Here is a 27,273-nt window from a genome sequence, read left to right on the forward strand (position 1 = left end):
TCCCTCCCTCCCTCCCAGGGCTGTCAAGAGGGCTGAATGAGGGGAGCTTGAGAGTGCCCTAAATGGGTACCACTCCACATACAGGAGCCGGGACCGGGAGCCACTGGCCCTTTGCCTTGCGATGTGCTCACCGTTTTCCTGTTCTGCCATCAGCTTGCCCCTCATGAATTGCCAGAGGTCTTCTTGACTGTAGCCATCAAGCCCAGATTTCCCGACACCTTCCCCCAGCCTCGGTGCGACACCCTGCTTGGAGTCCTGGCTGCTCCGCTCCATCTTCTCGTTGTAAAGCAACACGCTGCTCCTGACCTTCTCCAGCTCGTCCACACGTGCTTTCAGGTTCCTCACCTCCTCGGCTGAAATGGACACACGGAGGCAGTGTCAGCACAGGGGCCCCCGAGCCAGTGCCTTCCAAGCTTCCAGGGGAGCCTGAAAAAAGGGGGCTCTGGAGTCCGTGGCGGCTTCTTCATGCCATGGGGACATTTTGCTGGCGTATTTTGGGGGAGACAGTCTGTTGTGGCTACCAGCAGGATGAGCTACTCAAATTCGGAACTGAGCCTTGAAGACGCCTGGCCATCATCTGAGATGGTCACAAAGCCGGCCCTCTCTCCCAGGGAGCTGGTGTGAGAGCCAACAGAACGTGGAAAGTAAAAAGGCTATGAAAGGCCTGGCCTGATTGTTAAGGGCAGCCAGATGCTTAGTGCAGGATGCCACGGGGTTGGGGCCTGGGGCCAGGACTGAGGAGCTGCCTTAGAGTCCCAGCTCAGCCACGGAGCAGCCATGGGACCTTGGCCAGGTGCCTCCTGGAGGCCCAGTGTTCTCATCTGCAGTAACGTGGGGTCTGCACCCATGATCTCAGGACCCTTGGCCCCTGACACTTGGGACACTCGCTGATTCTTGCCCTTCAGAACAGGCAGCGGGGCTGCCATCACCACATACCCAGAGCGATGAGGCCAAAGAGCAGCCCCAGGAGCAGCAGCCAGGTGAGAAGCAGGCCTAGCAGCCACTTCCACCAGCTGCAGCAGGAGCCGCAGGGGCACCAGGCTGGCGCTACCCCCCACGAGCCCTTGCCGCCTCCACCGGAGACCCCGCTGCCAGCGCCCCTGCCGCTGCTACTGCCGCCCCCACGGTGGCGGTTGTAGCCGTAGAAGTCTGTGGAAGAGAGGGCAAGGGTAAGGTGAATGCAGGCAGCTCTTGCCCTCTTCCCTCCAAATTCTCAAACGTTTGGTGCCTTCCTGTGGGCCTGAGTGAATGTGAGTGGGGCTTTCAGCTTCCTGTGTGGCTCCTGGAAAAAAACACAGGGCTGTGGCTGGCGAAGAGTGGAGGTCTGACAATCCTGGCCTTGAGCTGTGTGACCCAGAGAAAGTCACTTAACCTCTCTGTTTCATTTTTTATAAAATAGAGTTCAAAGCTGACCTTTCTTCATGAGAGGGATGTTGAATGAAATGAGATAAGGCATGTAGAGTAATTAGCAGAGGATGTAGCAGATACGACCAGGCTTAAAATTCGTGGTTATGAATGTGGATCTGCTACAACCTCCTGCGTTTTATTATGCCCAAAGCTGAATAATTCCCATCTTCATGTCTCAGTTCACACGGCTCTTTCTTTGTAATCCCCACAGTGCCTAGAACTACACTCAGCTCTTAAGGGGTGGTCAGGAAGCTTTTTATTTTTATTTATTTTTTAGTTTCAGTGAAAGTGTTTTTAGTTTTTAGTATCTAAAATGGGCTGATACCCCTTGATCTGCTTCTCTCACAAGATGATGGGAGCAAGTGAGGAAAGTGTAAAGGCCTGGAGAAGTGTGTGGTCTTAGTGTCACCTTGGAACCCTGTGTGGGTGGGGGGAGGGGAGTGGTTTGTAAGACACAACAGTAGCCTTGCTGTGCTGCTCCTGCCACGTTGGCAGACTCTGCAGCTAAGGGCAGACAATGGGCACCCACCAGGGGCAGCGTGGCTCGTGAGCACATCTCCTGAGCTAAGCTCCTTCTGCAGCCCTGCTCCAGCCCCCAGCCAGCCGCTCTCCTGCCCTCCACCCCGCTCCCATTGAAGGCTTTTGGGGAAGATCTGTAAGAGTTGGGTGGCTCATGCCTGCCCTGGCTCCAGGCTAGGGGGCCGTTATCTATTCCATTCACCATAACCAGCCCTTTCTGCTCCAGTCACTGCAGGACCCAGGTCTTACTCACCTGCAGAGGCGGCCTTGCCCTTTGCAGACACGGTCTTCACGTCTCCTGAAATACAAACACCAAGAACATGTGTTTTGACTGAGCCTTTCAACTGCAGGAGCCCACAGTCCAGTCCAGCCTGTGCATGGACTTGGGACAGGGCTTGAAGTAGATGTGCCCCCAGGGACCTTATGGAACAGCCACATGCAGGTGCAGGAACATCCATTAACTAAGTCCTCACAGATCTCATATTTGCAATAATCACATTGTTAAAGACATGGCTTGGCAAACAAGTCACAGTGGGAAAAAGCACAGTGTCATAACCTTCTTGTGACCTTCAATCTCTAAAGCCCGAGACATTTTTTGGAGGACATTTTTTAGGAATGACCATGGCATTCAAATAATAAATGTGCCTGTGAGAAATGACTCTTGATTTCTTGGTTATAAGACTGCACACAGGTTCCTTACCTGGGGTGGAGGGAACAGAAAGGCAAAGATGGGCTTGGAGGAGGGCTGATCATGAGTCCTGGATGCTGTTTGACCATTGAGTTTGTGGGCATGTGTGGAATTTTCTGGGAAAACTGTTTATAGCTTTCACCAGATTCTGAAAAGGATCTTTTGGCTCCAAACCCCACCTCCACCCCTAAAATGTAAGGAACTGCTAACTTAGAAGACTTGGCTTCCAACCTTGAGAGGATTATAACTGATGTCATTTTCATTAAAAAAAAAAATGTTCTGTGACTTAACTTTTCTCTTCCTTTACTGACCTCCTTAAAATCAGTGATTTGGAGAGATTCATAGCAACCAGAGCAGTGAAGAAACGCGGTTATGCAAGACAGAATCCAGGTATTTGGGAAGAAAAAAAATAAAGCTAGCAAGTGCTTTGAAAAGCCTTTTTCTATTAGCTCTGAAAATTATGGAGGACAAGTAAGGTGAGCAAAAAATACCACTGTGGACTTTAGATGTACCATGAGAAGACTTTGCTTTTATAATTAGCACACGTGAATCAACAGGGGAGCTTGTTAAAATGCAGCCTCCGACACAGCAGGTCTGGGCTAGGGCCCAGGATTCTGCATTTCTAACGCGCTCCCAGGTCTTACAGATGCTGCTGGTCCAGGACCACTCAGACTACTGAGGTCTTGGGAGACAAATTAATGACAGATGGATTGGCCGAAGTCAAAGTGGATAGCGATCAGATTTGCTCTTACCATTAGCTTCTGACATTAGGTAGGTGTCGGTGGTATATGCAGCTTGCTTTTCCTTTTTTAGGGTGTCCTCTGAAAAAGAAGCTATGCACACAACCCATGATGATCCCGGATTTTCTCTCCCGACTCCCGCCACCCCACATCCTTTCCTGCTTGTGGAGGTAGAAGTTAGCCTGGTAGGAAGAGGGCCTGCTTTCCCGGGGTTAATCCCCCCAGTCTGGGCCTGTGGTTAGGAGACTTATTGTTGCCCAAAGACACTCTGGGAGCTCTTTGCTGGAATTTCCCTGACTTGTCTGCATTCAAGGCAGACCCTGGGACACCCTATTTGGCAGACATTTTCAATTTGAATGGGATGACTGTGGTTTCATCATTCAAATGTCTCAAACCATCTTGCTAGGACATTTGTCTACGCTGTTTGTCCTTCTTCCAAGACCCAAGTCTCGTGGCTGCCACGTACTTGCAGTGACACTGGCGGGGGAGGCGGTGAAGACCTTTCCGCTGTCCTTGGACATGATCAGCAGCTCCATCTCCTTCTTTGCAGGTGTGTTGTCTTTCTCCAGGATCAGGAATTTACAGTCCTTGTGCAAGAGGTCATTGTTCTGGACACCTGTGGTACTGGCTGGAGAGGAGAGAAGTGGGTGAGGAGGACGGAAATAGTGGAGGGAGAGGAAGAGGGAAGAAATGACCAGAAGAAGGAGAAGAGGCAGAGAAGGAGGGTGGAGGAAAAGAAAGGGTTAGTGGGTGTGTCGGAGGGTCTCCTGCTCCTGCTCGTCGTGGTTACTAAGAAGCATCTTGGGGACCAGAGACACCCTCCCCTGCCTAGCTGGGCCTGGCCATCAGGGGGTCGGGTCAATGTCAGAAGTGCTGGGGGCTGGCCTGAGGGGCTGCCCCCCACCTGAACATTACAGGGTCTTCAGTGAATGGTCAAAAGTTGCTGTGTCAGGCAGGCCTTTCTTTAATTAACTGAGTGGGTTCATTTCTAACTGCAGGTCTCAAGGGTTTGCAGCCTGGGGGCACTTTTCCTGACCCCTCCGTCCAGCGTACACACAGGCCCGTCTCTCCCACCTCATTATGTCAGCCCTTCAATGATGTGTCATTTCCTGTAATTATCTTGTATACTTTTTCCACTTGTTTGTTATCTGCCTCCTCCACTGGAACTGTCAGCCTGGTGAGGGCAGGAATCTAGCCTCCTTGTCTATGTCTGTAATCCAGGAACTCAGAACACAGTCTCACACAAAGCAGGTGCTCAGTAAACAGCTTTTGAATGAATGAATTGTTGAATGGAGGGAAACGCACCAGGATCAGAGCAACGGAAGAGATGGACACATGACTAGTGGCAGCCTAAGTTGATAGATTCTATGGGAAGTAGGGAGGGTGCGGCAGCTTCTGGGGGGGCGCCCTGGCCCTTGTGATGGGTAACCAGTAACCAGGTCAGGGGCTTCCAACAAGGGTGGGGGCTGGGGTATGAGTGCCTGACCCTGGGCAGGTGTGGAGCTTCCTGGCCCCCTGGGACAGGAAGGCCAAGGTAAGGTAAGGGGCATACCCACCTGCCCACTCCTGGAAACAACCAAGAGGCCCGTGGGGTGAGTCCCATTTGCAGACCTCAGACCACCAATGGGTTATGTCCCCTCCTGCCATGTGTCACTTGGAAACAACTCTTCCTGTGTGCCAGCCTGCCCCCAGCAGCTGGGGACAGCACTCACCTGTGGAGGTGGACACCCCAGTGCTCACAACGGCAGGGCTCTGGGGCATGTTTTTCTTCACACCATATGCTGCAAGAGAGGAACCTATGAACGAGCAGAGCCAGCATAGGAGGGCAGCTCCACGCTGGGTGGAAGCAGCCTGACCACCTCCCCAGGTGACAGGAAGATATTGGGCTGGCCAAAAATTTCGTTCGGGTTCTTGGTAGCATCCCGGACAAACTTTTGGCCAACCCGATAATAATGAACAGAATAATAATGAATAATGGAATCAACTCTCTCCCGCCTTGGGGGCAACAGTGAGTTTAGATGACAACTTCTATGATATAATCCCCATCCTTGGAGGACCATTCCAAAGGCCACCTGCCCCGTGAAGTCCTCCCAGACCCTCCCACATCTCCTTCCCTTCTGAATTCCTTCAGCTAACACCTGCTCTGCACAGCTTGATTCATGCTAACAGGATCCCCCAGATGTTTCATGTGTATTAGACTTTCTACTCCAACTTAACAGTAAGCAAGCTGAGTGCAAAGGCTGAGGCTCGTACCTTTTCTGTCCCCGCCCCCGCCCCCCCCTGCCTGGGTGCACTATAAAGTCAGCCAGATGATTGATTTGCAGTGACAGTGGGCTATCAAGGACAGCAGGGAGACATGGGGATATATAGGAGACACCCCCAGCACAGGCACCCACTGATGTCTGAGCCAGCTCATGATTCAGGTTGGCATCTCTGGGTCGAGGTGTGGAGGGTTGTTTCTTTGGTGGGAAAGGTCGATTGATTTTTAGGGACATTTTGGACCCTCTAATTCCCTTGTTGAAAAGGGCTATTGTGAGTTATAGCTGCAAAGAGGAGTTATTTCCCAGCCCCTAGGCTCCAAACCCCAGTTACGGACCTGTGGAGGTGGTGGCCATGCCATGGGACAGGGCGGGTGAACTGGGGGCCAGGTTGTTCTGCATGCCAAACACTGTGAGAGGAATTGAGGACAGGTGAGTGCAGGTACATAGATGAGGCCCCCCAGGTTAGGGCAGCCAGTCCCAGGAGCCCCCCAAACCATTTTCACAAGTAATGCCTTTGCATACGACAGAGATCCCGGACATTCTCGGTTCCCACGCTCTCACTGACATGGCAATTTTTTTAATACCCCATCTCCCTACCCCAGGCAAAAGTTACTAAGCTCCATTTATTGAGTAGTTAGGTTCACACAACTTAATAGTGGTAGTTCGCATAGGGTCTGTTGCTGTATGCCTCAAAATTTTAAAATATCCCAGGGGTTCCCTTCCCTGCAGGACCCTTGGATGCCGTGGTGTACAGTGTGGGAACTGTGGATACAGACACAGTGGAGGCTAAGAAGCACTGACTGGGCAGGACCCTAGTTTTCCTCCTTTCTTTTTTTTTTTTTTTTTTGCGGTACGCGGGCCTCTCACTGTTGTGGCCTCTCCCGTTGCGGAGCACAGGCTTCGGACATGCAGGCTCAGCAGCCATGGCTCACGGGCCCAGCCGCTCCGTGGCATGTGGGATCTTCCCGGACTGGGGCACGAACCCGTGTCCCCTGCATCGGCAGGCGGACTCTCAACCACTGCGCCACCAGGGAAACCCCCTCCTTTCTTTTCTTGGCTCAAACACACAAAACTCCCCTCGTCCCCATTACGATTTCAAAGGCTGGTTATTTGTTTGTTTTTAACAATGTGCAGAAGCTCATTCCTCCCCAGGTAACAGCTTCTCTTATTCCATCCTGTCTAGAGTTTGGGCCACAAGATCATGGATCCAACATCAGCCTGCCCTCCTCAGTCAGGACTTTGCAAAGTACTGATTGAATAACAAAGGCAGGAGGAACAAAGCATGAACCTGGTGTCTTCTGGGCTTGTGGGACTCTAGTCAATTGGAGATGTTAAAATCAGAAGCCAAGAATACCAGCCAAGGAAATAAGGAAGGCCCACATCACCGTATTTATTAGTCATGATATCACAGAGAGGAGGCAGATTGCTTTAACAAAAGATGTGGGCGGTTAACTTATTTACGTATAGGCTATTATGATGTATGTTGAACTAGAGTGAACACATACTTCTTTAAAATGATCCTATGTTTGCCTTGGACTTTAAGCAGTAACATTATTGAGCCCCCAGGGAACTGCGCTATTTATAAAAAGATGTGAAGTGAAGCTCTTTCTAAATTAACAATGCTTTCCACCTGGAAATGTCCTGAGCTCCGCCTCACTTGGCCCCTTTATTTCCATCTCTCCGCCTCTCCCATTAAGTAAGGGGACCAGAGCAGAATAAGCACATAGTGTGGTCTCCGGCGCCCTCCCCCTTAGCCCTTTCCCTCAGGGACTGAGCCGTGTCTCCCATGGAGGGCAGGCTCTGTGCCTTCTAACGCAGCTCCTTGGCTGCGGATTCCACGTTGCCATGGGTGTGGAGGAAGTCCTCGTGCTCTTGGTCAGGAAGAACATCCTCCCTACAAACCATTCCATTTTCCTCCCTAGGCAAGAGCATCCCTGTTTGTTTCAAGCTGGCAAGCACTGACCTGAGGAGCTGGTGCTGATTCCAGGCTGCAGAGCTGGGGAGCTGGAGGCCATGTTATTTGGAACTCCAAAGACTGCGGGGGAAGAGGAAGGCTGGTGAGAGGACATCCACACAGAATAGGGGCAAAGAAGCACCAGAAGAAATGCCAGCATTGCACTGTGTTACATTTCTGTTTTTAGGAAAAACCTGGGCTCTTGCTTTGCGGCACGGAACCAACCATTAGTCTGTGGAGTGCCTTGGGTCATAACAGCCAAGGGGCGGTCACAGGTTGGTGGGGTTTGAGTGGACATCAATTCCAGCCAAGCCCCTCTTGTTAGTGACCATTTTACATAGAAGGCACTTTAAGCCCAGAGAGGTTAAATGACCTCTTAAGGTCACACAGTTAATCCACATGGAGTGAAACTAGGTTCCTTGCATTTGTTTTCATGTTCTTTCCCATTACATTTTTTTTTTTTTTTGGATACACTGTACCATGTAGTCCTTTCCATAGGGGACCCACCAGAGGAAATGCCATAGAAGTTGAATTGAATTGAAGTTCCAGTGGAAAAATCTTGGGATGCTTGGCCACAGAAAGCCCCTCTAAGAAGCCTTGGGGATGGCAAATGCTGGAGGGGTCATTCAGCTCCATCATAAGGTGTGGAGGGTTTATGACTGGGAGGGGATGTGGACTGCAAGCCACGTACCTGATCCTGCAGAATAGGCATTGGTGTTGAGGAGGGATGAGCTCTGGGCTGTGATGTTGTTGTGATAGGTGCCCATGGAGGACCCTGCCGGCAGTGTGGAGGACCACATGTGGGAGGGAAGGTTGGCATCCAGGATGGTTGTGTCATAGGTGCCGGACACTGGAAACAGACATGCCCGACCACACCCCAGTGAGAGACAAACCCCCTCTGTAATGGGGGGAACCAGTGGGCTTGGTTTGCAGGACTTTCCTGGTTTTAGCCCTGAAGATCCCATGCCCTGGCAACCCCTTCAGTCTGGGGTGAACTGGGGCAGTTGGTCATCTCACTTCTTTTTGAAATCTCAGAGCTGGTGAAAACCTGACCTCTTGGGTTAGAAATTCTTTTTGGCTCTTGGTGAAATCTGAGGTAGGTAAATTTTGCTCTGTGGTCCACCCATTTCTCCTGCTAAGCCCCTTTGCCACCTCCTGGTGCACTGTCCCCACCAACGGTCTCTCTCTCCCTCTGTTGCTGACTCCACCTTCAAAGATGCCGTGGACCCATGACTCCCTTACAGTAAAATTCCAGGTAGACAGGGAAGCCCTCGGTCCCAAGGCCACGCTGCACAGGTGGCAGCCTTCTCCGGTTGAACCCTCCTTAAACATTCCCATGTGCCAACCAGACCCAAGGGGCACTCTGCCCCCAAGAGGGGCTATGGGTACTTCTTCAAGTCTGAAGTCAATTCTGCCTATTTCTTATCTGAGAGGGAGTTAGCCACTCAGGTCACAAAGTACCCTGAGATTTTGGTTTTATATTGAAAAACACAAGATCACTATCTCAAGATGGCTTTTCTTCAGTAATGAATGAGAAGAAAGCTTCACCTCATAGCAGAACTGGCTTCTTTCCTCATCTCCCCCCAGAGACCTTGCCCTTGGTAGGCACGTGATATATGAATGCTGAACTACACTCATCCTGCTTGACTTCCCCCAGAGGCCCTCACATCCACACGGGCAGTGGCCGTGTCCATCCTGCTCATTGTCTTTCCTCAGTGCCTGGTGCTTGGCGTATAATAAATGTTCATTGGATGAATGAGTGAATGATAGAAAACACTGCAACTTTCCCCAATAGTCTTCATTCAGGAAACCTGAATTCCCAGGACATGTCAAGAATCTCCTGGGAGAGAATCTCTAGGATGTAGAGCCGGACTATAGCCAGCACATAGAATGGTTGACCAGACAGGGATGAGAAGGGTCCAGCCCACATTTTCACGCTGCAGGAAGAGCAATGCTCAGGATTTTGTGAAGTCTCTGCCACGGCCTGAAAGCCCCGCCCGGACACATCTGCCACCTTTTTCCCTTCCTTCCACAGCAGGTCGGGGCTGTGGGGCTTACCTGACTGGGAGCTCGCTGTCACCAATTTGGCCTCCACGGTGCCTTTCTTGGGGATGGGGAGTGTGTTAGAGGAATTCCGGGTGGGGCTCACGCTTGCTGATCGGCTTCCCTTGACCAAACGCTTGACGTCATCCAATTCCGTCCCTGTAAAGGAATCCTCCACTTTTTCATCAGGCCCAGGATTCCTTCCTCAGTCCAAGTGCAGTGGGAGGAACATTCGCTGCACTCTGAATACCAGGGAGTATGAAGCATCCACCTCACCCACCAGGACATTTTTGGTTAGCCTTATAATTTTTGCCTTTTGTCAATTTATAGCACTGATTAACCTGGAGTTTTGTAATATTAGTGGCCGCATAAATACAGTGCCTCTACAAGGAAGTCAAAGTTCTCAGTACATATTTCCTAATTAGACCTCGTCAGACAGCACAGGGAAGATTCTGTGGCTGGAAGACACTGTCATCCTGGAACATTTACACCCAGGACAGTTGGAGCACCAGACCCCTTGAAACGAATGCTTCAACAGTGGTCTCATCCCGGGTACAGGATGCCTCAGGTGTTGGGTCCCTGACCTTGTATGCTCTGTAGTGGGGTAGTTATGGGCCACAAATTCAAAAGGAATTTGTGGCCCATAACTCTTAAATATTACGCTGCTTTCCTGTGGGTTAATTGCAAGACCCTCTGGCTGATATAATCTGTAGAGAGGTGATTCAGTGGAGCGAGCAGCCCATGCCTCCTGAGGTGGCAAACAGAGAGGAGGGAGGTGTTGTGCAAGGGCAACACACAGGACATCTTCAGACAACATTGCTGGAGGACTGCCCAGGCAGCCCCTCTCCCGAGAGCTCCATTCTTTTTGCTCAGCACCCCGAGCCTGGAAGGACTCAGGTGAGACAGCATCAGGCCTGGAGTCCAGCCCAGGCCCTGAGCTCTTTGGGCAAGTCCCAGCCTGTGATTGCTGAGCCATTCAACCCAGATCTTTCTCCTCCTAGTCTTTGTACTTGGCTCTTGCCCATTTGGGCTCATTTCAAAATGGCAAACAACAGGAGTCCAACACAGTCAACAGACAGAGACTTGGAAATCCTCGACGTTCGAGATAAAGTTTAAACTCTCACGCTCTGCTTCTGAGCCTTCTCTAAGCTTCACCAGCCCCACTGTGTCCTCTCCTGCTCTTTTTCCTTCAGCTGCACCGAACCTTCCTCCCGTGTCTCTGCCCTCTCATCTCGCTGAGTCTAGCTGACCCACCCTTCAGTCTCCCTTCAAGTGACTGACTAGCCCGGGGAGACTCCTGTGGCCCCCACTCCCTCAGCTCCCTGAGCTGTCATGGTTGGTAGGTTTATTGTCTCCCCTTAGTCTGTGGACTGTGAAGCATCAGGGACCATGACTGACTCAGATCCTCACCCCCTGCACCCAGCCCGGAGTCCCCGTCACAGAAGGCCTTAGACATGTCACTTATGATGGAGTGACTGCACACACACACGCGCACGTGTGCACACGCACAGCAGTAGCCCTGGATTCCTGGGTCCTTCCCAAGACCTGAGCACTTACATCGGGTAGATGGGGATGCACTCTGCAGTCGAACTCGGATCTCGCTCTCTGTACAGGGGAGAGATGGAGAAGCTGTGAATGAAGGAGCTCGGCTGACAGTGCCTGGCACTGAGCTCTGAGCGGCAGATTATCTTTGGGCTGATCTGCAATCTGTGTCCTGGGAACAGAAAAGCTAGGTGCGCCCAGGAAGAGTGCTTAGAAAGAGTCGTCTTCTCTCCACCCCCCAGCCTGCCCACAGCTAACCTCTCAGGCGCCTGGAGCAGAAACGCCGGGCTGAGCCCCGAGACTCTATCACAATCGGCAATGACCAGCCCCTTTCACAGGACCCACTCCGCATTGCCAGAACCAAGCCGCTCTCCTGCCTCCAGGGTTTCTCAAGCAATAGCAAGACAATTCTAAAGCCTGTAGTGTTTCCTTAGCCATTCTGGCCTTTTTAGGGCAGAAAGTGGGTGATTTAACATTATTAGCTTCAGGTGGAGTATGGGCATCTATCGGACTATCAGCCTAAAGTTGTAGGTGGTCGGTATGTGCCTAACTTTCCAGTTACCAATACAACCAGGCCCCTGGGAAGTTTAGACTGGTCATTGAGAACTCCCAGGGCCTCTGAAGAATTCTGCCTTCAATATATCTCTCATACGCTCCTTGCCACCCTCACCGGATAGATCAAGGGCAGCTTTCTCCAGGACACATTCCCTCCTAGGGCCTTATCTACAGGCAGTTGTGGAGAGTGCGAAACTCTCATGGAGCCCTATGTCCCCTGGAATAATGAAAAAGAAGGGCTTGTGCTCATTTTTTGCTGCATAAAGGCAATTACAGCACATCTTGTTAAAGTCACCCAGGAGACTAGGTGTGAAACCAGATGTGACGCCAGCACCTTCAGACAATCCACAGCAGTGCAAACCACTCCATGTACTTGCTAGGTCGCTGTCAAAATCTACCCTTCCCACCCTCATGGAGCCAGCGGAAGATGCGCAGACGCTGCAGGCTCCTTGAGGGTAGAAGTCATGACTTATTCATTCTTATTTTTTTTTTTATTAGTCTCTGCTTTACAACAAAGTGAATCAGTCATACATATACATCTGTTCCCACATCCCCTCCCTCCTGCGTCTCCCTCCCTCCCACCCTCCCCATCCCACCCCTCCAGGCTTATTCAGTCTTTACACCTCACATTTCCTTTCTCACAGCTGGACACGCATTAGCATCTCAGAAAATACTGGTTGAATGAACTGAACTGAATCCAGCAACAGAGCTCACCTCGTGTTTGGCTCCGTCCTCTGGTTGAAACAGATGCTGAGAAACAAAGGAAATATTAGGCATATATAAGAGGTGGCATGCTAAATATTTGTGACTTGGAGGAAGACCTATTTGGGTGGGAGGAGGAGGTTGTTTTCATAGTGCATTTATATCCAGATAGAAGCCTTAATGTATGGTGGATGCTTAATAAATGATGCCCACATAGCCAAAGGGCAGAGAAAGTTTTGTCAGCCTCAGTGCATTTAGGGTATTAAGTTAGCAAATGAATGTGGAGTTGGCTCACACTTAGTGTTAACTAAGGAAATTGTTTGGGAGCATGATCCATTCGGACTGGCTGACCACACTGGTCAACTGTATCAAAAGACTGCCAGGTCTTTCCCTTTCCAGGTCTTTTGTTAGAGACTGCCTTCGTTTTCCCACTGTATGCAAATAAATACATGAAATTATAATCCCTGTAAAATCAACGATCATATCATAAATTCATATGCACAGTGAGAACCCAAGAATGTGGACTAAAGATTTAAGGTCATGTGAAGATGCAGCCTAGGGTTTCATTTGGTTAAAATGTGTCCCTTTGAGACTGCTTTGGAGGAGGTGCTGGGATGTTTGACATTTGTTCATTCTAAGCCCTGCCCCCCTTTGCAGAGAGGTCTCTGTGGGTCCTGTGGAAGGAAAAATCCTATGACTGTTGCCTGGCGTGAGGGCTTATCTGTCCAAGCCTGAGCCTTGTATGAATAACTTGCCATTTCACGAGCGAAGACTTATGACAGCAAGCGAATGTGGCTGACAGTCCCCTTAAGATGCTTCAGAATAAAGAGCAGGGAAAAGAGGTCAGCAGAGGTCAAACTCCTCTAGAAGAATCCACTTAACTCATCATATTCCCCCCTCCATCCCCGCCAGGCATGTTTGACCATTTCTTCAGAAACTAAGGATAGGACATACCAAATTCCTTCCGAGGGTACTCAGGGGAAGAGTTGCCGCTGGAGCTCCCTGGAGAGAGGACAAAACACTTAGTACAAATGGCCCCTTAAGCCCAAACGGCTTCCAAGAGAGAGGGTCCTTTCTAAACCTCTGAAGCCTGGGTGTTCAGCACCAGATTTAAACATGATTCGCCCAGTGGATGCGCTTGTGGCACTTCCTTCCGGTCACTGATCTACCTTGGTGGGGCAAGGTTTCAGCAAAGGAGAGCAGGAAGTTTTCGTTTCCTTTTTGTTTTCACATCCTCGACTGCATTTGCCCTATGCAGTGCTGACGCCAGCGACCCGGCTCTGATCAAATGAACGTGCTGTCAGCACCAGGGCTTCTCTGACTCCATGCAGCTCGTCCCAGATGTGGGCCTTGTGAAATGAAGAGACAAGCCCACGTGCCGGCAGAGCAGCAGGAAGCACTGTGGTGACCCCATCCACCTGGCTGAGATTTGGGGCTCTCCCTACCCCTGGCATCTGTGGGTCAAAATCATTTACTGGGGTACCCATCTTAATCCTGCTTCTCCATCATTGGTACCCATATCCATTCACTCTTAGACCCATTTGCCACCTGGCTTGTCTATTTTCCACTAAAACTGCTTCTGCAGATCACCAGGAACTCCAGTAATCTTAGGAGCAGGACCCAGATGTCTTCCTCTCACCTTCTCCTTCTTGGTCATGAGCTTCCTCCCTCTCTCTCTCTCTCTCTCTCTCTCTCCCTCCCCCCACCCCCCATGACTTCAATGGCATCGCCATTGACTCCTCCTCCTTTCTGTGATCTGACTCTTCTTTCTCCATCTTCCCCCAACTTTATCTTTCTATGCTCCCTTCTGCTTTTTTTTTGTTTCCGGTACGTGGGCCTCTCACTGCTGTGGCCTCTCCCGTTGCAAAGCACAGGCTCCGGACGCGCAGGCTCAGCGGCCATGGCTCACGGGCCCAGCCGCTCCGCGGCATGTGGGATCTTCCCGGACCGGGGCACGAACCCATGTCCCCTGCGTCGGCAGGTGGACTCTCAACCACTGCGCCACCAGGGAAGCCCCCCTTCTGCTTTTAAACTCTTTCCTTGACCAACTCCTTCAGTTTTCCAACCTCTACTAACAACTCTGTGAATAACCCCAAACCGGGTGTCTTGCCTTGACTTCTTCCCTTAGTTCAAGTCCTATGTGTCCCACTGCCTGCTTGGTACCCCCACCAGAAAGCTGTGCCAGCAGCTCTACTTTAGGACAAAATAACTGAACTCATCCACTGGGAGGCCTCCACGTGGCTTCCCTGCTTCAGTCGTTGGCACCACAATGAACCCAACCACCTGTGTCTGAAATCTCAGTGGAATCACTGACTCCTTTTTCTCCCTTCCCACCAAACTTGAATAATTGACAAGCCTGTCAATTCCAGCTCTGCAACACCTTTCACTCCAGGTCCTCCTGTCGGCTCCCATTGCTACCACCGCAGTCCCGGCCAAGGTTCCCCTCCCCGGACTACTGATCACCTCCTAACTTGTCACCGTGTTCAGCCTCCTCCCGCCCTATTCGTCCTGAGCATGGCAACCAGAGTTCTAGTTCTGGACAACAGACATGATGGACGCTTCTGCTCAGACATCTCTGTGTCTCCTCATTGTGTGCAGAATAAAGCCCAAACATCTTGGCCTAGCACCGAATCTGAGTCTTTCCGTCTGTCTTCACACAAGTACCACTGCTGCTCGCTGCCTGAGCCCTGGACTCCTGTCTTCGCTGTGCTGCAGGCTCCCGCAGCCTGGAACAGCCCAGCTCTCCATCGGGTAAAAGTCTTACACATCATGAAGGCCCAGCTCAGATGCCACCTCCCACATAGACTCTTCCCTGAAGACCCATCTGGAAATGATAATCCCCTTCTACTTTACATTATGGTTTTTTTTTAATCTGTCATCTTAACTTGTCTATTAGATTCTAGGCCCTTTGAAGAGAAGATCCAGGTCTGATTCATTTAAGCATCCATCAAGGCATTCTGCACGGCATTAAACGCCTGGTAGATGTCTGATAAAATACCAGTTGAAAAAGTGACTAAATGGATAAATGAATAAATGAGGGGTCGATAAATCAACAAAATCCCCAAGTAACCTGAGTCCATAAAAGAACCGAAACAAGAGTGGAAAGAAAGGTGGGAAGGCCCAGGTGAAGACAGGTGGCTGAGGCTTCAGTCTTCAAAGGATGAGAGAAGTTACTGAGGGGAGAGAGTAGCTCTCAAAGTCTGTGGGACTGGTACCTTCGTATGTTCCATGGCGGGTGACATGAGTTTTTCTCTCAAAGGTCGAGCCTGGTGAGTTGGGCAGAGTGGAGGCCAACTCACCAGGGGTCCTCCTGTAACTGGAGGTAGAGGCATTGCCTCGTGTGCTCCCACCTACAAGAGGGGAAAAAGCACAGACCCTCAGAGCACTTCACAGATTGACATACGGTTCCACTAAGTGCATGCAGACTGCTCCTAATAAAGGAGGGCCCTATGGAGGGGCCAGGGGACTTCAGGAGAGCACGTCCGAAAGGATCCACCCCTCAGCATTCCCGCGGCTGCTCAGAAATGGGAGATGGAATTATTGCTACTGGAAGGTAGGGAGGTCCTTTATGTCTGTGGCCAAAGTGCACGGAAATGGAAAAACAGGATGTTTCTTGAGGACCTGGCCTGCAATCATAGAGCACTGCTGGGTGGACTAGAATACAACCCCACGTGGAAGTATTCCTCGAGAGGTAAGGGCAGGCACTGCACTTGGTCAGCCCAGCTGTTTGCCTGTCTTGGGCCTTTTCTTTAGTGTCATTCCAAGATTTTAAAAATGGCTTCAGCGGTCGTGTGTGTGTGTGTGTGTGTGTGTATGTGTGTGTGTGTATGTGTGTTTTCCCCGCTTTGTTTTGTTTCAGTTTGAAAGCTACCATGAAAGAATGTTTCTTTGGGAACAACTGGGCCTGTGTTGGATGCTTGCCCAGTGGAAACGCACAAAGTGTGAGTTCATATGTCACCAGATTTCCTTAGCACAGTAACCCAATCAGTTAAGTTTCTTTTGTTGCTGTTAATTCAAATTGTAAACCCTCAGGCATGTACACCCTTTTCTAAAAGAGATGGCTTAAAGAGAGTAATTCAGTGGGAAAGGAGTCAACTCCCCAGGAAGCCTTCTTAATTAATTATTGTTATTTATATTGGGGGAGAGAATGATAACTGATTCCATTTTAAGTAGGCTTCAAATGTGGATAATTCGAAAGTCTCACCTTTGGTGGGATGTGTGTCCTTTACACAGCTCTTTGGGGTATTTGGAATGGGTGACAAACAGTGGTAATGGTCTCCCTCCATCCAGGACCCTCTCTCTCCCTGTCCACCTGCCCTTCCCCCAGCCCTCACACCAGCAGGCACTTACTTGAGTTTATGTAGCCGCTGCTGCCATGCATCAGGCTCTGTTTCTCCAGCCGGCTCCCTCCACCAAGAGAACCTGTTTTAGCATAGCCGTTGCTGGTGCCCCCTTCTGCAGAAAGGAGGAGCAGGTGACAGTTTACAAGTGGAGTCAGTGCAGAGGGTTTCCTCATTCCCTGCCCCTCGGAAGCCTTCCCTGGCTTCTCACCCACGAGGATCTTGGTTTGGGGCCCCTTCCCCACCTTCACTGCACGATACATGCTGCCATGCTCTTGGTTTGTTTGTTTTTGATACAAATGTCAAGAGCAAATATTCTACCCAATTTAAAAAGAAAGTTCCCTGGGTGGAACATAGCAAGTTGCTGATTAGGAAAATTAAATATTTGAAAAGTCAGCAAGTGATGAAAACTCCTTGAGGCCAAGGCCTGGGCTGGGCTCGCTTTTTTTGAATGCCTGGTCGGTACACTGGACATGGCAGCCACTGGAAGTGCTGGAGGGATGAGTGAGAGCTCTGGGTTGCTGGTGTTTCACCTGGCAGCCCATCATGCTCCAACCTCGTTTGTGGATGGAGGGATCTCCCCACTCCCCACACTGAGCCAGGCTTCCCGAGAGGTGCAGGGCTAGTTTGAGGGCTCAGATCTCCATTATAGAATCCACTAACCCTAACAACCTCCCGAGAAAAAAGTGGATTCAGACGGAAGCCTGGCTGTGGTTGCCTCCTCCCACCGCAGGCCCAGGCTGGATAAGATTTCTGAAATTTTAGTGTCTAGATCAGGCAAACTTATAGAGACAGAAAGTAGATTTGCGGTTTTCAGGGGCTGGGGAGAAGGGAGGGGGAATGGGAGTGACTGCTAATGGCCGTGGAGGTTTTTTCTGAGTGATGGAAATGTTCTAAAACTAGATTGTTGCAAAGGGGCTGCACGACTCTGTAAATACACTAACAACTATTGAATTATACACTTTGAACTGGTGGATTTTGTGAGATATAAGGTAATTTCAATACAGCTGTTTAAAAGAAAGATTTCAGGGCTTTCCTTGTGGCGCAGTGGTTGAGAGTCTGCCTACCGATGCAGGGGACACGGGTTTGTGCCCCGGTCCGGGAGGATCCCACATGCTGCGGAGCGGCTGGGCCCGTGAGCCATGGCCACTGAGCCTGCGCGTCCGGAGCCTGTGCTCCGCAACGGGAGAGGCCACAACAGTGAGAGGCCTGCGTACCACAAAAAAAAGTAAATAAAATAAAATACAATAAAGATTTCAGATACTTTGGACTTGCTCAACGGGAGAGTAAGTACCCATGGAAAAGGTTACATGTGGAGCCCTTCACACAGGCCTTACTGAGAAGAAAGCTCTCAAGATGGTCACTTACTTGGTGGTAAGGACGTAAGTCTTGTAGTTATTGTTTCCGTGATAACTAGAAAAAGACAAAGAAAAGATGAGATCTTAAGTAATGTACTGAAATCTCTGTACTTTGGCAGGGTCTCACATCGTTCATAGGTTCGGCACATTAAATTAGGTTCAATATAGACTTTTATACACTTGTGCTTTAAGGAATTTGATCTGACCCACTGTAAAAGCAAATAGGTGCAATAACAATAGGGCTTAATGTACCTGGAAAATAGGTTTATAACGCTTTGGTACCAAAAGTAGTTAGTAACCCACCGATTTGAACAATGAATTGTCTTGCATTAATGTCTCTCATATAACAATTAGATCTAGTCCAGTCCTGGATTTGCCTTTGAAAGAGGATCAGGCCCTCAAGTCACTCTCTCTCTGCACTGTCCCTTCTAAATGGTCACCCAGTCCAGCTGAGGCCAGTATATCATCCTGGCTGATTACACTGTGATGCGAATAATTACCTTGAACCTTTTTATGAATTTGGGGGTGTATCAAGGACATCATAATTCATTCTAAAGTCTTCAGGGTCACCCCTGAGTGTGAGGAGGTGTAGGAAGGAAGGGGGTCGGTAAGTCACATTTGGTGCTTGGACAGATGAACATCCAAGACAGACTTGAAGAACCAGTCCCTTTGCCTCCCGAAATTGAGAAGATTCCAAGTGATGGTGAGTCTATAGAGGTCACAAAAGCTTCCGGTGTTTTTTAAAAACACCAATTAGAAGAAAGACCTCTTGCCTTCCTGAATCACTCTCTCCTCTACAGCAGCATGGGGAGGTGAGTAGATTCCCGAAACCATAACTGGGCCAATTCTGTGCTCTGACTGTGACCATCATCAACCACTACCTCCCTCTGGGTTGGACATCAAGGAGCACCTATCTAGCTAAGGTCACTGGTTTCTAGAAGCACCCTTCTCGTGCACACGCCCGAGCATATTCATATGCATGTTGTGAATGCACGTATGGTTGGTGAAAGGAGAAAAGGATGAAGAAGATTGTGGGGCATCACTCTGTGCTGCTGGCAACTGCTGCATCCCACACTGGTCTTACTGCTCCCAGCCCTCACCCTTTCCTTCTTCACCCTGCGTGTTCCTATTAGTTTGGTTGTCCTAGCAGCAACATGGGGTTATGAATGGAGCAGAAGCATCATTCCATGCATAAAAGGAAATGGTTTTTCAGACTAAAATGGCAGCTTGATTTGAATAATAGTCCTTGAGCTTTCACTAAACCTCTCATTGTGTGGACCTTTGGGATTCTATGACACATAAAAATAAGTTCTTTCTTAACCTGAAGTTCCAAGTCTGTGGAGCCAGAATTTTTTATTGGCAATATATGAAAGTCACAGGATAAATGAAAGAGTCAGAGCTGCTAAGGGGCTATTTTAAATGTCTCTGAGTTTATCATTTGGGCAGTTTCACAAAAGAAATGTGTCTGTTTTCAGTTTTCAGTGTAGACTGCAACTGTGACACCAGTGTGATTCCAACTTTGTCCCTGCAATAATGGGGATATTATTCTTTTGGATTTCTGTTGCCCTGTATCCCTAAAAAAGAACACAGTTAAATAAGCTGTTGCAAATTCATTCAACAGGATGTTATGAAACCACTAAAAAGGCTGGTTATAAAAACTGTAACATAGAAATGATGATTTTCATCTTTGAAGAAAAAGCAGAACACATTTTGATTACAAGTGTGTTAAAAAAAATCAACAAAAGGCTTCTTATAGGAAGAAATAGTCTATTTAGGAAAACATTTAAAATGATACAGTGGGGAAAAAAAGCAAAAAGAAAAAGCTAAGAAAAAAACTAAAAACAAAAACATAAGAAATAGAAAAAAAGATACAGTAGTTGCAGTAGAATTAGGAATAAATTATTTACTCTTTCCAAAAATTTTTTTACTTTTATAATGACACGTATCATGCTCTTACATCTTTCAGTGACTTCAGTGCCATCTCGTTTGTTCTTCTTGGTGACATCCATACCATCGCCACCTACGGAAAAAGCCAGAAACCATGAATAACCATGTCTATGACCATCACTTTTCATAAGTATAGGTCCCTACTCTTCAAGCTGAGAACCAAAACTTGATTCCTAGAATTCAAAGCATAATTCTATCGTGTGTATATTTTTTTAACAAGAGTCATTCCTACTTCCTGTATCAGTGAGAGAGTAATTTAATAGTTCCACCTTGGATTCTACTCCTTTGTATTGGGATCTTTTATTTTTTATTTTTTTTTTTATTGAATGGAGACACCATAATTTATCTCATTCCCCACTGATAAAGATTTAAGTTGCTTTCAACTTTATTTAACTTTTTATAATGGAAAATATATACAAACAGGGAGAATAGGACAATGAATATCCCTGTTCCCATAATCCAGCCACAACAATAAAAAATTCATAACCTGTTTTTTTAAATTTTATTAATTTTTTAATACAGCATGTTCTTATTAGTCATCCATTTTATACACATCAGTGTATACATGTCAATCCCAATCGCCCAATTCATCCCACCACTACCACCCACCCCTGCCGCTTTCCCCCATTGGAGTCCATACGTTTTTCCTCTACTTCTGTGTCTCAACTTCTGCTCTGCAAACTGGTTCATCTGTACCATTTTCTAGGTTCCACATAAATGTGTTAACATACGATATTTGTTTTTCTCTTTCTGACTTACTTCACTCTGTATGACAGTCTCTAGATCCATCCACATCTCTACAAATGACCCAATTTCATTTCTTTTTATGGCTGAGTAATATTCCATTGCATATATGTGCCACATCTTCTTTATCCATTCATCTGTCAATAGGCATTTAGGTTGCTTCCATGACCTGGCTATTGTAAATAGTGCTGCAATGAACATTGGGGGGCATGTGTCTTTTTGAATTATGGTTTTCTCAGGGTATATGCCCAGTAGTGGGATTGCTGGGTCATATGGTAGTTCTATTTTTCGTTTTTTAAGGAACCTCCATACTGTTCTCCATAGTGGCTGTATCAATTTACATTCCCACCAACAGTGCAAGAGGGTTCCCTTTTCTCCACACCCTCTCCAGCATTTGTTGTTTGTAGATTTTCTGATGATGCCCATTATAACTGGTGTGAGGTGATACCTCATTGTAGTTTTGATTTGCATTTCTCTAACAATTAGTGATGTTGAGCAGCTTTTCATGTGCTTCTTGGCCATCTGTATGCCTTCTTTGGAGAAGTGCCTATTTAGGTCTTCTGCCCATTTTTGGATTGGGTTTTTTTCTTTTAATATTGAGCTGTATGAGCTGTTTATATATTTTGGATATTAATCCTTTGTCCATTGATTCATTTGCAAATATTTTCTCCCTTCTGAGGGCTGTCTTTTCATCTTGTTTATGGTTTCCTTTGCTGTGCAAAAGCTTTTAAGTTTCATTAGGTCCCATTTGTTTATTTTTCTTTTTATTTCCATTACTGTAGGAGATGGATCAAAAAATATCTTGCTGTGATTTGTGTCAAAGAGTGTTCTTCCTATGTTTTCCTCTAAGAGTTTTATAGTGTCCGGTCTTACATTTAGGTCTCTAATCCATTTTGAGTTTATTTTTGTGGATGGTGTTAGGGAGTGTTCTAATTTCATTCTTTTACATGTAGCTGTTCAGTTTTCCCAGCACCACTTATTGAAGAGACTGTCTTTTCTCCATTGTATATCCTTGCCTCCTTTGGCATAGATTAGTTGACCATAGGTGCATGGGTTTATCTCTGTGCTTTCTATCCTGTTCCATTGATCTATATTTCTGTTTTTGTGCCAGTACCATATTGTCTTGATTACTGTAGCTTTGTAGTATACTCTGAAGTCAGGGAGTCTGTTTCCTCCAGCTCCATTTTTTTCCCTCAAGAGCGCTTTGGCTATTCGGGGTCTTTTGTGTCTCCATACAAATTTTAAGATTTTTTGTTCTAGTTCCATAAAAATTGCCATTGGTAATTTGATAGGGATTGCATTGAATCTGTGGATTGCTTTGGGTAGTATAGTCATTTTCACAATATTGATTCTTCCAATCCAAGAACATGGTATATCGCTCTATCTGTTGGTATATCTTTAATTTCTTTCATCAGTGTCTTATAGTTTTCTGCATACAGGTCTTTTGTCTCCCTAGGTAGGTTTATTCCTAGGTATTTTATTCTTTTTGTTGCAGTGGTAAATGGGAGTGTTTCCTTAATTTCTCCTTCAGATTTTTCATCATTAGTGTATAGGAATCCAAGAGATTTCTGTGCATTAATTTTGTATCCTGCAACTTTACCAAATTCATTGATTAGCTCTTGTAGTTTTCTGGTGGCATCTTTAGGATTCTCTATGTATAGTGTCATGTCATCTGAAAACAATGACAGCTTTACTTCTTCTTTTCCAATTTGGATTCCTTTTATTTCTTTTTCTTCTCTGATTGCCATGGTTAGGACTTCCAAAACTATGTTGAATAATAGTGATTTGATTCCTAGAATTCAAACTTGAATTCAAAACTTGATTCCTAGAATTCGAAGCATAATTCTTTTGTGTGTATATTTTTAACGAGTCATTCCCACTTCTTGTATCAGTGAGAGAATAATTTAATAGTTCCACCTTGGATTCTATTCCTTTGTATTGGGATTTTTTTTTTTTTAAGTTCTAATTGAGCAGGCTGCCCCCTGCTGAATGTTAAAGGTCTTACATAGAAGGTCTGGTGCCCTGACTATAAAACTTCTGTTTTTTGCCCAAGTAACACACAGCTGAAGGATATCTGTCAAAGCACATGGTGCTTTCAACTAATTCATTTTGATGCATCCCATAATGTTCAGTGTTCTATATGGAGCTCTACAAATACAAGACATTCATGCTTCATTAGAGTTTGGATGTGAGAATGATGTTTGATGGATTCAAATCAGGATAAAAATCATAATGGTCACACTTGTGTGGAACTTTATACTTCTTACAACATGAAACTTTCTCTTCGTAACACACCAGGCCTACTATGCTTATTTACAGACATAAGTAGTGAAAACATGAAGAAAATCAGTGTAAAATCTACTGAAATACATAGGAAAATATTTGTATATGTCATCTATGTTCTCCCTTCACTCTTACTCTGTGTTCTGAGTAGAAAAATCATTGAGATCTTGTCTGCTGTGTCCTGAAGCCTGGATGAGACGAGGCAAGGCTGACTTAAGGGGTGTGGTCGGGCTGGGGGGTTGGGGAGGAGCATGATTCAGGCTTGAACACACAGGAGACGGTGGCAAGGATCCCTGACCAACTGGGTGCGTTTGGCTGTAGTTCCCAGTCTCAGGCTCTGCAGGGAGTTGAAATCTGGCTTTCCCTGTGGTTCTCTCCTCCCATCCCCCCAACCTTCCCTTCCTCCTAGTTTACTTTTTGGATGCAGTCCAAATTGGATTCTAGAGTTCTGGAGCAAGCTACTTCTGCCCAGGACAACCCTTTCTTGAACGCTTTTAGTCTTTTTCTCCTGCCTGGTGACCTTAGGGTCTACTTATCCATTAGGTGCAATGGGCACAGTGCCTAGCCCCATCATACTTTCAGGGGCCCTCAAAAATGTTTGAACTTCTTTTTATAATTGAAAGGAAAAATGAACACAATGCAACCTGGATTATATTCTTTCAATGCAGGGTTTTTTGTTTGTTTGTTTGTTGTTGTTGTTGTCGTTGCTTGTTTTTTTCCTGGAGGCAGGACATCCACAAAGGCAAAATTATCTAGGGCCGACAGAAGTCCTAGTGCAGCCCTGGGTGACTTTCCCACTGAAAATCAAGACCTCACAAGACCAACTGGTCAACTACCCAGAGAAATTCACCAAGATCCACACACTTAGCGTCAGGGCCTGATTGAATGTGCCAACTTTTTGCTCATCAGAGTTTTTTAAGTGCAGCAAGGAATGAGGCATCATGGAAAAACTCCTGGCTGCATCTGAGAAGACACAGTTCTTTGCAGGTATGTTTCCCAGAGCCAAAGAGCAGGGGCTCCATAAGCAATTTAACAATGGAGTCCAGCCTCATTAGAGGGCCAAACCTAGCCTGTGACTGTCTGCATTCCAGCTATTACCTGTATGACTTATGTCACACCAACCTACCTACAACCTGACACCCTCTCTGAAATCCTTTGTTTAAGCATTAATTGCCTTTGGTACCTCTGAAATCCCTCTCCTTCCCCCCCCCCCCAGTTGGTCATTAGCTGTGAAGCAGGAGGTATTTTGGAGATCAAACGTTCAAATGCCCCTGGCTGCTGGTGAGGAGCCACCTAGGATGGCACCTGAATTGATATGAAATATCATCCTGAAAGGAACTGTTTATAACAATCCATGGAAACTTTAACTTCCCACAAGTTATTGCTTACTATGATCCTTTAATGAAAGTTGCTGCCGGCAGCTATAAATTTGGGGTTGGCTGGGTTGTTTCCACTTGTAGCCATCAAGGCAGACTGATGATAGCTCCATTCCATTTGTTAAGAGTCTCAGCATCTAGGCAGCAAAACTGGCAAGTGTTTTCTTGCTCTTTCTGTACCCAGAGATATAACAGACATTTCTAGGTATCCCCCATCTTTTTCTTAGGTCCCAATGATGAAGCCTTAAGATCTGCAGCAAAAAGCCAAGAGTTCCCTAACTTCCAGAGGACGTGAGGAGACAGCCTGCTAGAAATCAGATGCCCCCCTCCAGGGCCTGGGGGCTCTTCACTGACTGGTGCTCTGGGATAGAAGGCCCCATAGGTGGGTACAGGTAGATTGGTTCTTGCGTCTCTCTCAGCCTGTAGCCCCTAAATGGCTGCATCCCATGGCCTTAACACAATGATTTCTCGGGCCTGAAGTACACAGGACGGAGCTCTGCTGACTTTGCCAAAGCTCTTTCCCAGATTCATAGTCTGAAATGGCAGAGATGTTTTGGGAGGTAGATTCCTTTAAACCAAAGGTAAGAGGAAGCTTTCTGTGAGTTATCAAAGGAAAATGATGGGTTGAGGGCACAAATCTGGACAGGGATCATCCCATGGGGCCTATAGTTTTCCCACAGGACTTCCTTTTTAAATATTTTAAGTGCCGATAGTTTTAAAAAGTGTAACTTAAGGGAAAGGAAAGTTACATGCCTAGGCACGTGTCTGAGCCTGCCTCTCCCAGCAGTGCTCATCCGTACACCTTCCTCCAAAAGCACTACTTAATGGAAGCACAGTCAAGTAGAATAATTTTAAACTTCTTGGATGTTTGAGCCACTTAACTAGAACCGAGGATAAGTAGGTCATTTAAGTTCTTAATTCCAAAATTATGTTAATTTCCATCCGTATTTCTAAGGGGCTGCTTTGTGGCTATTTCAATACTTAATGTTCTTTTGAAGATGTAAAAACGATCCTGTGTCATTTTCTTTATGTAAGAAAACACAATTCAAAGTCATTTTTCTACTTGTATGAGGTTTTTTCCTTTCCCCTTCATTTAAATGATGTCACATCCACCTGAGACTATTCCGATGAGGATGGGGTGTAACCCAGGCACAACCCGCTGATACCAACAGAAAACCATCTCACTGAACTTCTTATGATAACAACTCATGAGACACTTGGTCTTTGACACAAAGAAGGGAATAGAGAAGCTAAGTGTTTTTCTACTTTCCAATCTCTGCATACTTTACATTGTAAAACAAAACAACAACGGAATAACCAAAGTGTAGGAAAACCACCCACTAGCTATTGCTCTATTAACAGAGAAGGGGCAAGCAGTTTGCAGGGGATACGAATGCCCATGCCCTAGAGTTAACTGTTTCAGAGGCTTCTGTCTCCACGCCCCCCACCCCCATGCCTCTCCAGCAATGGGTCTCCAGCTTGCTGCATTTGGCATCCCCCACTTTCATAACCCAGGGGTGAGGGAGCTTGGGCCCTGGCTTTGTGATCATGCCGCTTGTTTCGAGCCATGTTTGGTTAAATCCTGCCGCCGCTAACCATGGCAAATGAGCCAAACCAGACAGATGCAAACTTCTTTTGGTCAGGCATAATTTAAGAATGTGGTTAGTCCTTAGGTCAAATCGGTTTCACCAATCTGGGTTTCTATCCAAGCTTGAAGCAGGACTCCTTGCTTTAACTGCCCCCATGTAAACTCTGATCAGATTTGTGTGAGTGTTTTGAAGGGGCTGAGAGTAAAGCAAGCCCCCTCTGATTCTCGGAAGGCCCATGGGGGGCTGGACATGTGCTTTAGTTTAGTTCCGACTTTGTGCTTTAGCTCTAAGAGAAAGCATGTGGGTGTAAGAAGAAACAATTCTCCTTTCCAAATAATTTTCTTTTAAAAATCTCACTCACTACATTTTATGGACAGAACAAATCCAACCCTTAAGGCTACTAATTGACCGCTTCTCAAAAGAAGTGAGGTGCCAGAGGCTTACTTCCAAAAGTAAAGTGGTAATTTGTCAGTTAGTAGTTAATGTGGTCCAGTGAGATACCTAAACTGGTAATTCTCACCCCAAAATGAATTCCTTTTGGCCCAAATTGGCCAGTAAAAGTAAGACAGATTTTTTTTTCTTGTTCCAAGTTTGCCTCCAGGAAGTTCCTGGATTAATTATATCATTTCAGATATTCCACTTTACTTTAGATTAGGGGCAGTACTTGTCAGCGTGATATACAGCAGTGTCCACCCAGCCCCTTGAGCTTTATCAGAAACTGCCAGCACAGACACCCGGGCAGCACTTTGGTTCTTAGTTCTCAGGGGCTACTTCTAGAAGCCCCAACTCACCTACACTTTAACTTCACCGCTGAGCTGTCCTCTGCTGTCAAGGGGAGAGAGGGAAGTAGAGGAGGGTGGGGAGAGAGAAACTGATTGAGAGGGAAGGAATTATAAACTCATCATATTCTAAATAAAACAATTTAACACAAGTCTTTTTACAATACTGAAAACAATACCAAAGAAATCTGGCCACTGGAGCTCACTTTATCTTAACTGGCCTTTTTCTTCTCTTTCCCACTGACAAAACTTTCTTATTGTTCCTTTAAAAGACTTACCCTAAAAATAGAACACATAAGCCAAAGTAATCACTTATGATCAATTAATCACTTCAACCAGAACACTGGAAACTAAATAATGTCATCTCAGATTCTCTGACAAACATTGAAGTTCTCAGTAGCAAACCTCAAATTAAAATCTCACAAGAAGAGAAAACGGTCAAATTC

The 27,273-nt window shown here is 47.0% G+C and overlaps 1 protein-coding gene across 5 annotated transcripts in view; it reads right to left on the reverse strand.

Moving 5' to 3' along the window:
* COL17A1 (collagen type XVII alpha 1 chain) overlaps positions 1-27,273 on the reverse strand; it is a 51,684-nt gene that overhangs the window by 24,260 nt on the left and 151 nt on the right. For 3 of the 5 annotated variants that reach the window (XM_079706292.1, XM_079706293.1, XM_079706291.1), the window contains exons 1-17: positions 20,067-22,978; positions 18,120-18,164; positions 16,762-16,866; positions 15,627-15,761; positions 13,366-13,413; positions 12,424-12,459; positions 11,170-11,217; positions 9,628-9,771; positions 8,261-8,419; positions 7,579-7,650; positions 5,951-6,022; positions 5,067-5,135; positions 3,821-3,982; positions 3,367-3,447; positions 2,180-2,224; positions 937-1,149; positions 132-353 (exon numbers count right to left, since the gene is read on the reverse strand). In XM_079706292.1, coding sequence (XP_079562418.1) covers positions 132-353; positions 937-1,149; positions 2,180-2,224; positions 3,367-3,447; positions 3,821-3,982; positions 5,067-5,135; positions 5,951-6,022; positions 7,579-7,650; positions 8,261-8,419; positions 9,628-9,771; positions 11,170-11,217; positions 12,424-12,459; positions 13,366-13,413; positions 15,627-15,761; positions 16,762-16,866; positions 18,120-18,164; positions 20,067-20,184 — 1,774 coding nt within the window. In that variant the 5' untranslated portion in view covers positions 20,185-22,978. Of the gene's footprint in view, positions 1-131; positions 354-936; positions 1,150-2,179; positions 2,225-3,366; positions 3,448-3,820; positions 3,983-5,062; positions 5,136-5,950; positions 6,023-7,578; positions 7,651-8,260; positions 8,420-9,627; positions 9,772-11,169; positions 11,218-12,423; positions 12,460-13,365; positions 13,414-15,626; positions 15,762-16,761; positions 16,867-18,119; positions 18,165-20,066; positions 22,979-27,273 lie in introns of those variants that run through there. The other 2 variants (XM_079706294.1, XM_079706295.1) reach the window with 2 other exon arrangements.

The sequence above is a fragment of the Hyperoodon ampullatus genome, assembly GCF_949752795.1.
Source record: "Hyperoodon ampullatus genome assembly, chromosome: 1".
NCBI classification, from domain to species: Eukaryota; Metazoa; Chordata; class Mammalia; order Artiodactyla; family Ziphiidae; genus Hyperoodon; species Hyperoodon ampullatus.